The following is a 14911-nucleotide window of genomic DNA, read 5'->3' as shown; positions in this document are numbered from 1 at the left end:
AAAATTGTGTGTGTCATGAAGCTGGCTCTGCGGAGTGGTTTTTGCTCCATAATGTTCCAGCACACTGAAAATATAAAAAGGTCAATCAGTCACAACTCATGGAACCTCTAGAATCCCCTGGAGAAACCTTAGGGTTCCACTAAAACTTGAATGGGGATTGGCTGCGTTCAAGTGCAATTGTTGTCTGGCTAAAAAACCTCTATAGTAATTTTCTGTATACAAAATCCAAATCACAGGAATATTCCTTACCGTATCCAGTGTGAACGAGCACTGCCATCTGACTGCCAGTATGAGGTTGTTTCTCCATTAGTCATCTTGTCTATATCTGACGAGTTGGATGAGGTTTCTATGCCACTGTAAGACTTTGTTATTGTTTTATACTTCAAAGATTCATCACTGCCAGTTAGAACAGCTGGACATTCTGTAAAATAAGACAAAAGATAGCTAGCTTGGATAAGTACATAATCAAAAGAGAAAACATCAGAGGTTTTTGTTAGGGAATTATCCCATTAAACTCCAAGAAGCATTATTTCCACCTAAACTGACCACATAACCTCAATTTATCTTTAGAAAGCAAAATTTTTAAATATATATCTATATCGATATATAGATATATACCTATCTCTAAGCCATTTATTATCAATCAACTGTGTTAACTCTTTAAATCATAATGACAACAGAAACTACCCAAAATGACCCTGATCAAAAGTTTACATATTCCAGTTCTTAATACCGTGTATTGCCCCATTTAACGTCAATGACAGCTTGAAGTCTTTTGTGGTATTTGTGGATGAGGCTCTTTATCTTCTCAGATTGTAAAGCTGCCCATTCCTCTTGGCAAAAAGCCTCCAGTTTCAGTAAATTCTTGGGCTCTCTTGCATGAACTGCATGTTTGAGAGCTCCCTAGAGTGGCTCAATGATATTGAGGTCAGGAGACTGAGATGGCCACTCCAGAACCTTCACTTTATTCTGCTGTAGCCAATGACAGGTTGACTTGGCCTTGTGTTTTGGATCATTGTCATGTTGGAATGTCCAAGTACTTCCCATGCGCAGCTTCCTGGCTGATGAATACAAATGTTCCTCCAGCATTTTTTGATAACATACTACATTCATCGTGCCATCAATTTTGACCAAATTTCCTGTGCCTTTGTAGCTCACACATCCCCAAAACATGAGCGATCTACCTCCGTGTTTCACAGTAGGAATGGTGTACCTTTCATCATGGGTTTTGTTGACTCCTCTCCAAATGTAGCGTTTATGGTTGTGGCCAAAAAGCAAAATTTTGGTCTCATCACTCCAAATGTCTTTGTGGCAGAAGGTTTGATGCTCATCTGTGCTGTTTGGCATATTGTAAGCGGGATACTTTGTGGCATTTGCGTAGTAATGGCTTTTTTCTGGCCACTCAACCACGCAGCCCATCTTTCTTCAAGTGCCTCCTTATTGTGCATCTTGAAACAGCCACACCACATGTTTTCAGAGAGTCCTGTATTTCACCTGAAGTTATTTGTGGGTTTTTGTTTGAATCCCGAACAAATTTCCTGGCAGTTATGGCTGAAATTTTAGTTGTACTACCTGACCGTGGATTGGTTTCAACAGAACCCCTCATTTTCTACTTCTTAATTGAGTTCTTTGACTACTTGAGTTTGAACACTGCTGACTGCATTCTCAGTTCCTTGGATATCTTTTTATATCCCTTTCCTGTTGTATACAGTTCAACTGCCTTTTCCCGCAGATCCTTTGACAATTCTTTTGCTTTCCCCATGACTCAGAATCCAGAAACGTCAGTGCAGCACTGGATGAAAGATGCAAGGATCTGTCAGGAGTCCAGAAACTCATTGACCTTTTATACACACGCACTAATTACAAGCAAACAGATAACAGGTGTGGATGGTTACTTTTAATAGCCATTCAGAACCCTTTGTGTGCATGCTATAAGGCCAAAATCTCCAGGGTATGTAAACGTTTGATCAGGGTCATTTGGGTAGTTTCTGTTGTCATGATTTAAAAAGGGTAAACACAGTTGATTGATAATAAATGGCTTCAGCCAAACACTAACCATGAGTGAAAGAAAAGTTTTTGTGTTGTGTTATCATTCATATTTTCTGAAAAATGGCCAAAAATCATAAATTCTGCCAGGGAATGTAAAAATATTTTATATATATATATATATATATATATATATATATATATATATATATATATATATATATATATATATATATATATATATATATATTACATACACACACATACACACACACACGACCCCCGTAGGAGCTGCAGTTTGTTGTGCTATCCGTAAATCACATTCACCGCATAGCACATCGCAGCCCATAGAAATAGGAACAGTCCATATTGTACTTTTTCTCTTGCTTTTATTTGTATAACATGAACTGGGATAGGAAGAAAGGGTTTTCTGAGATGCTCTTTCGCTGCTTCATAATCTTTCCTATGCCTTCTCATGCAAAGACTTAGAACAATGCGGATAATGAAAAGTCACTCTGAATAGCTTTTCATGGGAAAACCATAACCTCTTCACCCGTAGACCTTTTTAGAACAATCTGTATCTCTATTTGTGCTCAGAGCTCTACCGCCGCCTTTTGACCACTACTTCCCGTTTGTACAGTACTTCCAAGTTTAGCTAAAGAAGAGATTACTCTGAATAATTCCTCCCGCCTGACTGATTGGAAACCGTGGGCATGTTGAACCTTGAAGTCACAGACCATTAGCGCCTGCATCACTGACTTGCGTACCAACATCCTCAGCCTCTGAAAGTACCGCTCCCCTGTGCCTTCACTCACTTGATCAACAGTCCATGTGCCACTCACAAACAGTTGATCGCCCAGTCTTCTTCCGCTTAGTTGCTACTTCTTCCAAATGGCCCTTCCATCCCTCCTTTCCAGTCTGGCACGCTCCACTCCCCGCAGGGGGAGTCCAGCAACACCAGTGACTACATGCTGTGCGGTGTCACTAACTCCTCTCCTCTGCGTGGCCTGGTCCCCCCCTTCCCCATAGGGGGGGCTTCGCTTTGCTCCCTGCAGGGGGGCTCTCTCTCTGATCTCTCCCTCTCTGCAACGCCTAACCAGCATGTGACCCCAGCTTATATGGGAGTCCCGCCTCCTGCCAAACAAATTAATGATTGGCCAGAACTCCACACATGAGCTGCCTGTCACTCAGATCCCAAGTCCAACCTCTTTTCCAGAACCATTTCTACTGAAAGCACAAGGAGGCATCTCTGGGTCCAAGTACAGGTGGCCACACCCTGCACTACACTGACACTCCCAGTTCCTAAAATAAACAACCAGGCCTGGAATCACAATGCAAGCCTGCCTAAATTTACCTGTGTTCTGTCATTTAAACACAGAAAGCTCACCTACTTGTCAGTAGGTGACCGCTACACATTAAAATATATATATATATATATATATATATATATATATATATATATATATATATATATATATATATATATATAACACACACATATATATACACACAATATGTATTCTCATCATTGCTTGCCTTGTGGCCACTCCCTTTTGAGGATTATGCAAAGATCCCTAAATATTATTGTATATTTGCTTTCTGTGGGACACTGAGAAAGCATGCGGGTTGGGACTGGGACACTGAGAAAGCATGCAGGTCAGTACCCCGAGATTGAGAAAGCATATGGCTCAGTATTGAGTGTATGTTTAGGGGTCTGTACTATGTGTATGACAGCGTGTCTCAGGTGTCAGTCCAGAGTGGGATTGTCCAAAAAAGAAAAAAACACACACAACAGGGCAACGGCAATATTTACACACATTTTATTTGTGAATTTATGTAAATGTGTCAGAAAAGTAAGACTGAACTACTATTTGTGATGGTGACTAGCTCAAGTTTGCTGGCTCCTAACTTTCTCAGCTGGCTACTAGATTTCTGCAAGATTCCTCCAGGTCTAATTTATATGATGGTGACTACAAGAGGAGACGCTGAGCAGGAATCTCCCATATGCGCGGCAACAGAGTATAACATTATGGTGAAGTAGCACCACTTTGCAGGCCTTGCATTCAGACATAAAAAGAAAAGGGAGATTCTCAGGTACAGTTTTAGATAGGTATGCACCGAAATTTCAGCGACCGAAAAAAAAAAAAAAGAAAAAAAAAAAAAAAAAAAAACCAGCAGAAAATATTGCTGATAATTGAACCGAAAAGGGGGAGGGGCCTCCCCGCTGGGTGCCGCACATGTGTCATCCTGGCTTTCCCCTGTCAAAGTCCCCCTCCTACTCTCCTTGGGAGTGTCATGAGATGCAGCCTCACCAGTGCCTGATAGCGCAATCTCACACTGTGTCACAGAGCTGTGCTTGAATCACCGTGCAGCCTCTGTAGCGATGTCTCACATCCTAGACCGCCTCTTGTGATAAAGGGCACGCTCATCCAATATTTGTGCTGTGTGTCATAGGAGGCGGGACATTGTTACAGCGGCTGCACGGTGATTCAGACACAGCTCTGTGACACAGCGTGAGATAGCGATACCAGGCACTGGCGGGCTGCACCTCATGGGCACTGATGAGGCTGCATTGATCTCCTGTATCATGTCTGCAGTCTCTGACCATCTCATGTACCATGTCTGCTAGAGGTGCACCGAATGGAAATTTTGCCAGTACTATTAGCAATGTGTTTAAGTTTAAGAGAGTGCAGACATACTACAGGAGATGGTTAGAGACTGAGGACATGATACAAGAGATGGTCAGAGATTAAGGACATGATACAGGAGATGGTCAGAGACTGTGGACTGCATTTTTCTTGAGCTTTTCTTGCACTAAAGGTGCCAATAATGGCAAACAATAAATGCATAGCAATTTAAATTGACTATATTAAAGCGGTAGTAAACCCGCTGCCTTTTTTTTTTTTTCCCTACACGTGTAAGGGAAAAGGCATAATGAGCTAGTATGCACCGCATACTAGCTCATTATGAGATACTTACCTTAGAACGAGGCGCCGACATCTCACCCGGTCCACGCCGAGGGAGCTGACATTTCCCCTCGGCGTGTCTTCCAGGTATCGCGGCTCCGGCGCTGTGAGTGGCCGGAGCCGCGATGTCGTCACTCCCGCGCAAAGACTTTTTTCCGGCAAAGTCTGGCGGCTGCCGGGCTTTCAGCCGAGAAACCCCTGTGCGCATGTGCCGCTGCAGTCAACGGCTCATTGCGAGGGGAATATCTCCTAAACCATACAGGTTTAGGAGATATTTTTTTTACCTACAGGTAAGCCTTATTATAGGCTTACCTGTAGGTAAAAGTAAAAAAAAAAAAAAAAAGGTATACAACCGCTTTAATTAAAAGTGGAATAGAATACAATTATAAATTTTTTTTTTTTTTTTTAAACTGTCATTTTCGGCCTAGTGCATCCTTCATTTTCGGCATCAAAATTTCCATTCAGTGCACCCCTAGTTTTAGAGTGTACCTAGATGTGATAAAAAAACAGCTACCCACCTTTTTCTTTTTTGAGTAACCTCTCTAAATAATCTTTTAGCACTGAGGATCGCATAGTGAAAATGTTACTGCAGCACTCCAGAATAGGATAGGGGATCACAGTACTAGGAATTCGATTTCGATGTAAAAAACGTAGTGTCTTAGAAGAATGTAGGTTAAGACGATCCTTTGATTTGGAGAAAATGTCGATGAAACCTGGAAGAAGGATGAAAATAAAAAAAAATAAATAAAACCTTTACTAATGCCTTATTAAATGTACACATGTAATAACTATCCAATTAGTACGTGAAAGAAGAAAATACAGCGCTGTGTAGAACGAGTGAAGGTATAAATAGCAGCCAACACAGCTATAGACCAAAGCAATATGTGTAAGTGTAAAAGTGTAGTGCTATTAAATCATGAACCCTAAGTGTAACCATTAGGGTAATATTAAGGTAATGTGTTCACTGAAAAAAATCCCAACATGCAAGGGATACATAAAATGGTACAAAATCCCAATACGCAAGGGATACATAAAATAGTACAAATCTACCTAATAAGAAAATAATGCATATTACAAATATAATGCAATACATATATGCATAAATAAAGTGACACAAACAAGTGATGAAAAGTAAATAAGTGAAAAAGGTGTAACCAATGTGAATAAAGTGTCAATATACAAATTCTAATCAAACAAAAGTCCGAAAAAGGTTGGCAAATGTGTGATAGGAGACCAAAAAATGAAGAGGATAATCTTAGACACTTGGACACAAATTCCTCAGACGTCAACACTTCAAGAGAGGTCGAGACAGTAAGTGAGCCACCACCAATGATCATAAGGAGGCTTACCGGATATAAATGACTTGGAGAGGCTTATACCACCCAAGTCACAAAGGCTTTTAAACCAGCTGACTGGAAAGGTACATCAGCTGTGGTGAGTGATCTGAATGCATTTTCCGAAACCAGAAACAAAATAAAAAGACGCCTTTGATTTATGCCTTGGTTAACCACTTCACTCATATGAGTATATCTGAAGGTTTCCAAACGGTATGCCAGTAATCACTCCATACATCTCCACATTGATCTCAGGATGAATATAGTACCTATAGACCTGCACTGAGTCTTTACAGCGATACTTTTAGGGCTAGCAAGCACCTTTCCGTCTCCCGGGGTCGACGTGTGGTCCAAGCCTCGATATGGTGCGGGTTGGGGCAAGAAGTGACATTGGTGTTAACCAGAAGCCTCGACACGTTTCGCATCCAATCATGCATCCTGTTTGCTGCTATGTTTTCACTGTCCAATCAGCAGGCAGGGGGTGAAGAGAGAAAACTGCATCCTGATTTTTCGGCTCGGTGTCTGCACTCAGGTGTGCTGTGCAGTTTTCTCTCTCCACCCCGTTTCAGTTTCCACCTGAATACCATATATTTACAGTAGGCCAAAGCAGTTCTAAAACAAGGGGTGCAAATAAATCTGAAAATTACAGCTACCACACTGATATTGTGTCTGTACTAACATGTGGAAAAACACATACTCATCCTCATGCAAGGCAAATCAATAGGCTAGCTTTTGGTTTGGCTGCAACATAAGGAGAATTAGTCCTGTCATGACTCATGACATGTCATGACTTTGAGCTTACACAGTGCCGAGGACTCCCTTTACACCCCCATTTGACATTGATGGGGCTGAGCGTACGAATAACCAAGCTCCATCACTGTCATGTGGGAAGAGGAGCAAGTTCCATTTTTCTTCACTTCTGGAGTGGCATAGGAGCAAGAGGAAGGCAAGTATAAGATTATGGCAAGGCTGCTACTAAAAAGAACATGTTGGCTTGTGTTTATGAGCAAAGCACAGGTTCACTCTAAAAGTGGCAAGTGGTAAAATTCATTATTATTTTGTTTATTCCCTTTCCCACTTCCTCACCACTTCCCTACTATTATACACGGCTAACAAACAACAGCTCTACAGTTTGGCTTCCCAGCAGACTTCCCAGTAAAGCATGTTTTACATAACCAAGCAAGTCAAGAGCCAACTTAGACAGTATTAGGAGGCTATCCAAAATAATTCCAGCTTCATCATAGTTATCAAGTGATTCTGAATCATTTTCTGTTTGATAACAACCTGCAAACTTTGCAATATTATGTCAAATTTATCAAACTTGCAATTTTTGCAAATTCATTTCCAAAAATGAGATAATGGAATGCGAGAATCAAGCAACTGATCTCATATTATATTTGTCTCAACGCATGACGGCTACTTTCCCACCTTGAGGCCAGGTTCACACTGGTACGACACAAGTGTCTCACAACTGTGGATCAGTCTTTGCCCTGCGACTTGAAGTCCAAAATCCGTCCGACTTCAATGAACGGGGATCCGAATTTGTGTCTGGTATGAACCTTTAGGCGAAACACCACATCAAATTAAAAAACCCGGCACGGGTTCCCCCTCCAAGACCATACCAGACCCTTAGGTCTGCCATGGATTTTAAGAGGAACCCCCACGCCAAAAGACAGCATAGGGCCCCCCAAAATCCATACCAGACCCTTATCCGAGCACGCAGCCCAGCAGGTCAGGAAAAGGGAGGGGACAAGCAACCCCCCCCTTTCCTGGACCATACCAGGCCATATGCCCTCAACATAAGGGGGTGGGTGCTTTGGGGCAGGGGGGCTCTGGACACTGGAAGAGGCCATAATAGACCCTGAACAAGGTCTTCTTCATCCCTCCACCACCACAGAGATCTCTTGGTCTTTGGAGATAGGCGGAGGGTCGTGTCCAGCGATTCCTGCCCTCCGTCCCAGCTGTTCAGGATATTGGCCTGGAGACACCTGAAATGAGTCCTTGTTGAAGCTTTGCAGTCGCGTGACCACTTGGAAAGAGTTAGAGTTAAAGTGGGTGTAAGTATAACATGTTTGTTATTTTTAAAAAAACTCAAGACTTTAGTATCCCTTTAAAAGATAAAAGGGGGGAAAAAAAAAAAGGTATTCGCAACTGTAAGCAGGATATGTACATGAAGTGGGGTGGCAACATTTAAAAGATGTATTTGTAGAGGTGCATCGAAATTTGAGCCGCCAATACATATAGGCCGAAAGAAAAAAAACTGCAGATAATGGAACCGAAAAGAGGGCGGTCTGCCCCAGGTGCCACACATGTCATCCTGGCATCCCCCATTTGATTTGTTGGCGAACAAATCCACCTCTGGAAGTCCCCATTTATCTACTATTAGCTGGAAGATTTCCCTGCTTAGTGACCATTCTAACTCGTACACTTGGTGTTGGCTCAGAAAGTCCGCCAGGTGATTGTCCACTCCCTTTAGATGGACTGCGGATATTGACTTCAGGTTCCTCTTGGCCCAAGAAAAGATGGCACTCGTTAGTCTGATTAAGGACGGACACCTTGTTCCCCCTTGTTTGTTTAAATAAGAAACTGCTACCACGCTGTCCGAGAGGACTTGTATGTGGTGACTTTTCAGCTCTCTGGCAAATGCCCTTAGCGCTTCCCAGATCGCTTGCAACTCCCTCCATTTGGCTGCTCTTTGGGACTGTGCTTTCTCCCAGCGCCCTTGGGATACTCTTGACCCCCAGTGGGCCCCCCAGCCCCAAGCACTGGCATCTGTGGTGATACGGATGGACAGTGGAAAAGGCCATAATAGACCCTGCACAAGGTTCTCTTCGCCCCTCCACCACCACAGAGACCTTAGTCTTTGGAGATAGGTGGAGGGTCGCGTCCAGCGATTCCTGCGCTCTGTCCAAGCTGTTCAGGATATTGGCCTGGAGACACCTGAAATGGGCCCTTGCCCATGGTACTGCAGGGATTGTTGCTGTCAGGAAACCCAGACTTGACATAGCTGAACGGATGGAAACTGCCAAGTTGCAATGAAAAAAGGCTGCTGTCGCCTTCACTTTTTCTACTTTCTCCTCTGTGAGATAGATCTTCTGCGTCACTGAGTTCCCCAAGAACCGATCTGTGCCGGGGTTAGATTCGACTTCACCCTTTTATCAACCACCCCAGCTTTTCCAGAAAGGAAATAGCCACCCGCAGATCTCCCTGTAATTGGAGCGTGGAGGGTGCAAAAAATATAAGGTCTTCTAAGTATGGGATGACCGATATCCCTTTCAGCCCGGGGGGCCAGTGCCTCCACCAGGATTTTCGTACAAATCCTGGGGGATGAGGACAGGCTGAATGGCAGGGCCCTGAATTGAAAATGTCGGACCTGCTTTCCCCATTTGATTGCCCCCCTCAAAAACTTTTGAGATTCTTCGTGGATCCGGACATGTAAGTAGGCATCCCTCAGATCGAGGGAGGCCATGACCCAATCTGGGGGAGGAATTGACTTCACCGTAAAGATCGTTTCCATCCAAAATTTCTTGTAGGTCACCCATTTGTTCAGTGACTTCAAATTCAATATTAGGCGGAATTTGCCTGACGGTTTCCTTGCTACGAAAACATGAGAGTAGAAACCGTGGTTTACTTCTCGCTGTGGTACTGGAATAAGGACCTGTTGGTCTACCAAGTCATCAATTTGTGACAAGGCTGTCATCTTCTGAGGATCCCTGGGAGGCGTGGTTACAAATGTCCTTGCGGGCAGAGAATTTGATAGCCTTCCCTGAATATCCTCAGTATAAATGCATTTGGGGTAGTCTTTTCCCACTGTGGGAGGAACTGTGCCAATCGCTCCCTTCCACAGGAACCAAGTCACTGGGATTTAGGAGAGGAAAACATGACCCCTTTCTGTTTTCCCCTTGCCCGCTGTTTTTTAGAGGTTGACCCTGTTGTCCTGTCTTTGGGGGTGAAAAAAAACGTTTCCCTGGGCCTTTTTTACTTTTGATAGGAAAAGCCTTTTTTCTTGTCTGCATTACGGTCTAGAAATTTTTCTAGATCCTGCCCGAACAAGAGGTCTCCTTCAAATGGGATGCCACACAGACTAACTTTTGAGGCCGGGTCCCCCGACCAGGATTTTAACCATAAAGCCCTGCGAGAGGACTTTATTAGGGCAGCGGTCTTTGCCGATAGCTTGACCGACTCAGTAGATGCGTCTGCCATATAACCTGCCACCTTGTGCAGCACGGGAAGGGAATCAAGAATATCCTTCCTGGAGGTCCCACTTTCCAAATGGCCTTGTAACTGGTACAGCCAGACCTCCAAATTACGAGCCACTATTGTTGTAGACATTGCTGGTTTTAGATTTGTCATAGCTCATTCCCATGACCTTTTCAGCAGAAGTTCCATCCTTTTGTCCATGGGTTCCCTAAGGACACCCATGTCCTCAAAAGGCAAGGTCCACTGATTTGGCGCACTGGGAAAACTTTGTGCACCCCCACCAGCCGCTGACAGGATTCACATGACTCTGAAAAAGGGTCGGGGGAATGGGTGCTACATTGAGTCCATCACCCACCCCCCCCCCCCCCCAGCCCCTGTAGGTCAAAGGCACCCCAGTGTCCACCTACCTGAGCCGGCACCACTGCCACCTGGTTCAACTGGATCCATGCTGTCCTCTGTTCCTTGCTGGAGCATCGCGCTGTGGATCAGGACTGTCCTGTGTCTGGCGTTTTTTAAAAAAAATTTTCTAAAGAATTACCATGGCTCCGGCATCCAGGTTATAAAGGCTTCTACGTGCACCACCATAGCAAGCCGCTTGCCAAGGAGGAGCACAATTGGGCTTGCTCCCAAACTGGGCATGCGCCAATAGCAGCTGCCCGACATGAGCGCGAGAGAAAGCGCAAGAGAGAGCGCAAGACCAGCACTACTGCAGTCGGGCACAGTGCTGGATTGAGAGAGGACTCAGGTAGGTATAAAAGAGGTGTCCGCCCTGCAAGTACTGAACATTTTTTATCTTAATGCAGGTAAAGTATCTATATACTTTTGTTTAGATAGAATGGGAAGGTTAGAACCCGTCAGGGTTTATTGCTTCATAATTTAAGCCTGCGGGTTGGGGCAAAACATGTTGGGGATGTTGCCTTGATGAATAGAGTTATGGTTGCTTTTACCTGCTAACCACTCTGGCTAGGTGAGGTGTGCGGTGTCTGGGCTATCCCTTCCTATTTCTGCAGCGTGCTTTGGGTCTGGAGGGACCTCCCCTCAGAAATTATGTAAGGAAGTGTAGCTCATTGACTGTAGAACAGCAGGGGGCACATTTACTATTAGGCCTCCTTCATGCATTCATTCAGTTGAATTCACTAGATTCCAGCTTCAAGCATCAGTACTGACAGGCTGACAACGGCTGTTGCGGTTTGCATGCAGCTGTACAACAAAGTGTCACCTGTGGTTAGGGACAGGACGTCCTAAATTGGACTGAGCCAGATGCATCCAAGCTTGGGCTGCTTTTCATGTGCACCGACTTGTCATTCTTGCCTGCAAGAATATGCAGATTCTTGCTGCTGGAATCTGGTATGAGGCTAAACAGGCCTATTTTTTGTCATATGTAAAAAAACATCAGTGGACCACACAGAAGGAGCGAGAGGGTTGCGCGAGATCTCCTTAAAAATAGTGTACTAGCCATCTGTGTGCTGAGGAAATGACAAGCTGTGCAACCAAAATATTCAGCAATTTAAAGCATCTAAAAATGGCTGTGTACATTCATGCACAAGCAGAGCATTTCAGTCATCAGAACAGTGTGATACTACTAGGAAGTGACAAAGCAGTAGGACTGGCCACAAAAAAAAGAAAAAAAAAAGAAACCAAGCATGAAGCACAAACCTGGAAACACATTTCAATATGCAAACATTCCTATTATCCCCAGTAAAAGGCAGGGAATCTGATTACCAAGAGAACCGCCAACACAAACAGAACTTGTCACAGACAAATCATGTGACTGAGTTTACATATGTTCTGATAAAAAAGCATCCTAAAGACAAGGTGGCTTTGGCCTGAAAAGTTACCTGTTGATAGGAAAAGTTCTCTATAATAGTAGTGGGAACAGGCAAAGAAAAATAAACCTGTGTTTAGAAAATGATCCTAAATTCAACACACCTGACAGGTTGCATTTAGGACTGAAACAACTAATCGACATAAATAGGATTATGAAAATAGTTGAGAACTATTTTCTTAATCGATTAGTTGGCCAGCATACACACTGCAATATTTGTTTACATAACAACACAGTGCAACACAAACATACAGCTCAGTACACTGTTCATACATGTCAGTATACATAGTGCAGCACACCATACAGCTCAATACACCATCCATACATACATATCAGTAAGCACCTGTGAACTTGTGAATGTGTGAGGTGCAATGCCTCATGGGACATCTAGTCTTGGGCAGGAGGAGGAACTGAGTGATTCTAAAGGCAGAAGTTTTTATTTACCTCGCTATAGGAGCACCCTATACTATACTTTGTGGCTTGCTATAGAGGTGCTCTATGTGCGCCAGCAGGGGACCCCAGAGGAGGAGGATCGGGGCAGATATGTGCATTGCTCAGAGCAAGTATAACAAAGTTGTTGTTTATTAAAAAAAATTCAATGTTTACAATCACTTTAAGGGTTCTGTGAAAGAAAGATCAGCATCCATGGAAACCCAGAGAAGCTGGAGGCTGAGAGATTGGTGGTAATACAAGGCATTACAAAGTAAAGGCATTTAAAGTAAAAGACAAGGGAGTTTGTCATGTATAATATATTCAAATTATATCTGAAAATCTGCAAAACAGTGTCTTAGGATTTTTTTTTTTCTTAGAAAAAAAACTTGGATCTGAGACTGATAATATGTACCAGATTCAACCTCTAATATATCTAGTATACATTCTGTTATTCTCAGAGGGGATTAGATATTTGTTCTCCAACTATGTAGCTGATTATTTACATTTACCACAGCATATAGATATTCAAGAATAAAGTGTCTTTTTTAAACTTTACATATTAGCTAAATTCTAGACCACACTTTATTTTTTATATCCGATTATGAAAAGAAGTGTGTTAGTTGCAGCCCTAGTTGCATTACAACAACGAGTTGCACTACAACAGTCACTCATCACGAATACAAATGAACAATATTAACTAAAAGCAATAATGTCAAAGCCCAGGGCAATTTAAACCAAGCTAAATACAGCACATCACATCAGTGATAACTGCATGTCAAAACAACAGATAGCAAAATAGCGACACCTGTTGTCATATGCAAATCTTGCATTTTCCTCTAAAAGTTGAATTTGGCTACACTGCACCAAGTCAACTATTGGTCAGCAAGGAAAGATTGCACCAGAACCTGGCAGTTTGCCAATGGGACAGATAGCAGCAAAAGGTCTCATCACTCATTGTTCAAGCAAAACATCTGTCCATCTGTGGACAACCTTAGAATGTTAGAGTTAAAATTACAAATTATTTTTACAAAATAATAATCTGTATTTACTCAAAACTAGACTGCCACCTTTATTTTTCATCATAGTCTTCACTAGTTTATATCACCTAATCTACAGGGAACTTATGGATGAGGCTACCCGTAAACACAGGCTATAAATACCCAAGTTAGATAAACAGCTGGAGCCTACCCCTTATGTGTTTTATTTTTCTACTGTACCCCTGGCCATTGCTTGTCAGAACCATGGGACACCTAGAGTATGTTATTCCCGCAAGATCACCTTTTTTATGTACATCACATTTTACCCACCTTGTATCTGTGCTCTGTTACACTTCCAACTGCAGAATCTCTCTGATAGAACCAACACAATTGGCATCACTTCCTATAATGTTACCATGCACATTGAAGCTTACATTCTCTAAAGAGAAGTCCAGATTAGCAGGAGAAAGGAACACCCAGGGCTCACTTCAGTCCTGCCATCTAAAATCCCCACCCTACCCAAATCTCTCCCCCTCCCCAACACACACACACATTCCTAATGAGCCACCTGTGTCCTATTTGGCTACATGCGCAATATGCGCCTAGAGCAGCCCATTCATTTCAAAGGTCTACCCTATGAATGAAACACAGTGAAGCAACTCGTGCACCTTTTTGAGCATTTTTAATTGTGCATTTTTTTAGGTGAAAAAACACACATCCGTTATGCTGCACTTGGGATACCATGAAGAAATAAAATGACAGTGCAAGTGTATTTCCTAATTGCGTGAAAAATCAAGCAATTTTGCACATTCCAGAGCTGCTAATGCGCGAATGCAGCCTTAGGCCCTTGCGAAACAGGAAAAGCAGCAGATTCATTCTGGTCAGTGATCACACCCTCTAAAGCTTCCAACCTGCAGTCAGATATAAAGCTTCAAGCTTTAGTTAACTGCTTGCCGACCGCCTCACGCAGATATACTGCGGCAGAAGGGCTTGTGCAGGCAGATTCACGTACCTGTACATTGCCCCTTAAGAGGCGGCCTGCGGGCCGGCGCGGCAAGCTCCGTGAGTCAGGTCGTGGGTCCCGCTGACTCGATCACCGCCGGGATACCCACGATCGTCTCACAGAGAAGAACAACAGGGAGATGCTAATGTAAACAAGCATCTCCCCATTCTGCCTAGTGACAGTGTCAC

At 43.2% G+C, this 14911-nt stretch overlaps 1 protein-coding gene across 2 annotated transcripts in view; it reads right to left on the bottom strand.

The window, feature by feature from the left end:
• The window catches only part of ZZEF1 (zinc finger ZZ-type and EF-hand domain containing 1), a 375890-nt gene that overhangs the window by 338916 nt on the left and 22063 nt on the right, over positions 1-14911 (bottom strand). For both annotated transcript variants that reach the window (XM_073615049.1, XM_073615050.1), the window contains exons 3-4: positions 5471-5665; positions 250-421 (exon numbers count right to left, since the gene is read on the bottom strand). In XM_073615049.1, the coding sequence (XP_073471150.1) occupies positions 250-421; positions 5471-5665 (367 nt within the window). The remainder of the gene's footprint in view (positions 1-249; positions 422-5470; positions 5666-14911) is intronic.

Source organism: Aquarana catesbeiana, linkage group LG02 (assembly GCF_042186555.1).
Source record: "Aquarana catesbeiana isolate 2022-GZ linkage group LG02, ASM4218655v1, whole genome shotgun sequence".
Classification (NCBI taxonomy): domain Eukaryota; kingdom Metazoa; phylum Chordata; class Amphibia; order Anura; family Ranidae; genus Aquarana; species Aquarana catesbeiana.
Note: the sequence above shows the minus strand (reverse complement) of the source record. Positions and strands in the feature narration are given on the sequence as shown.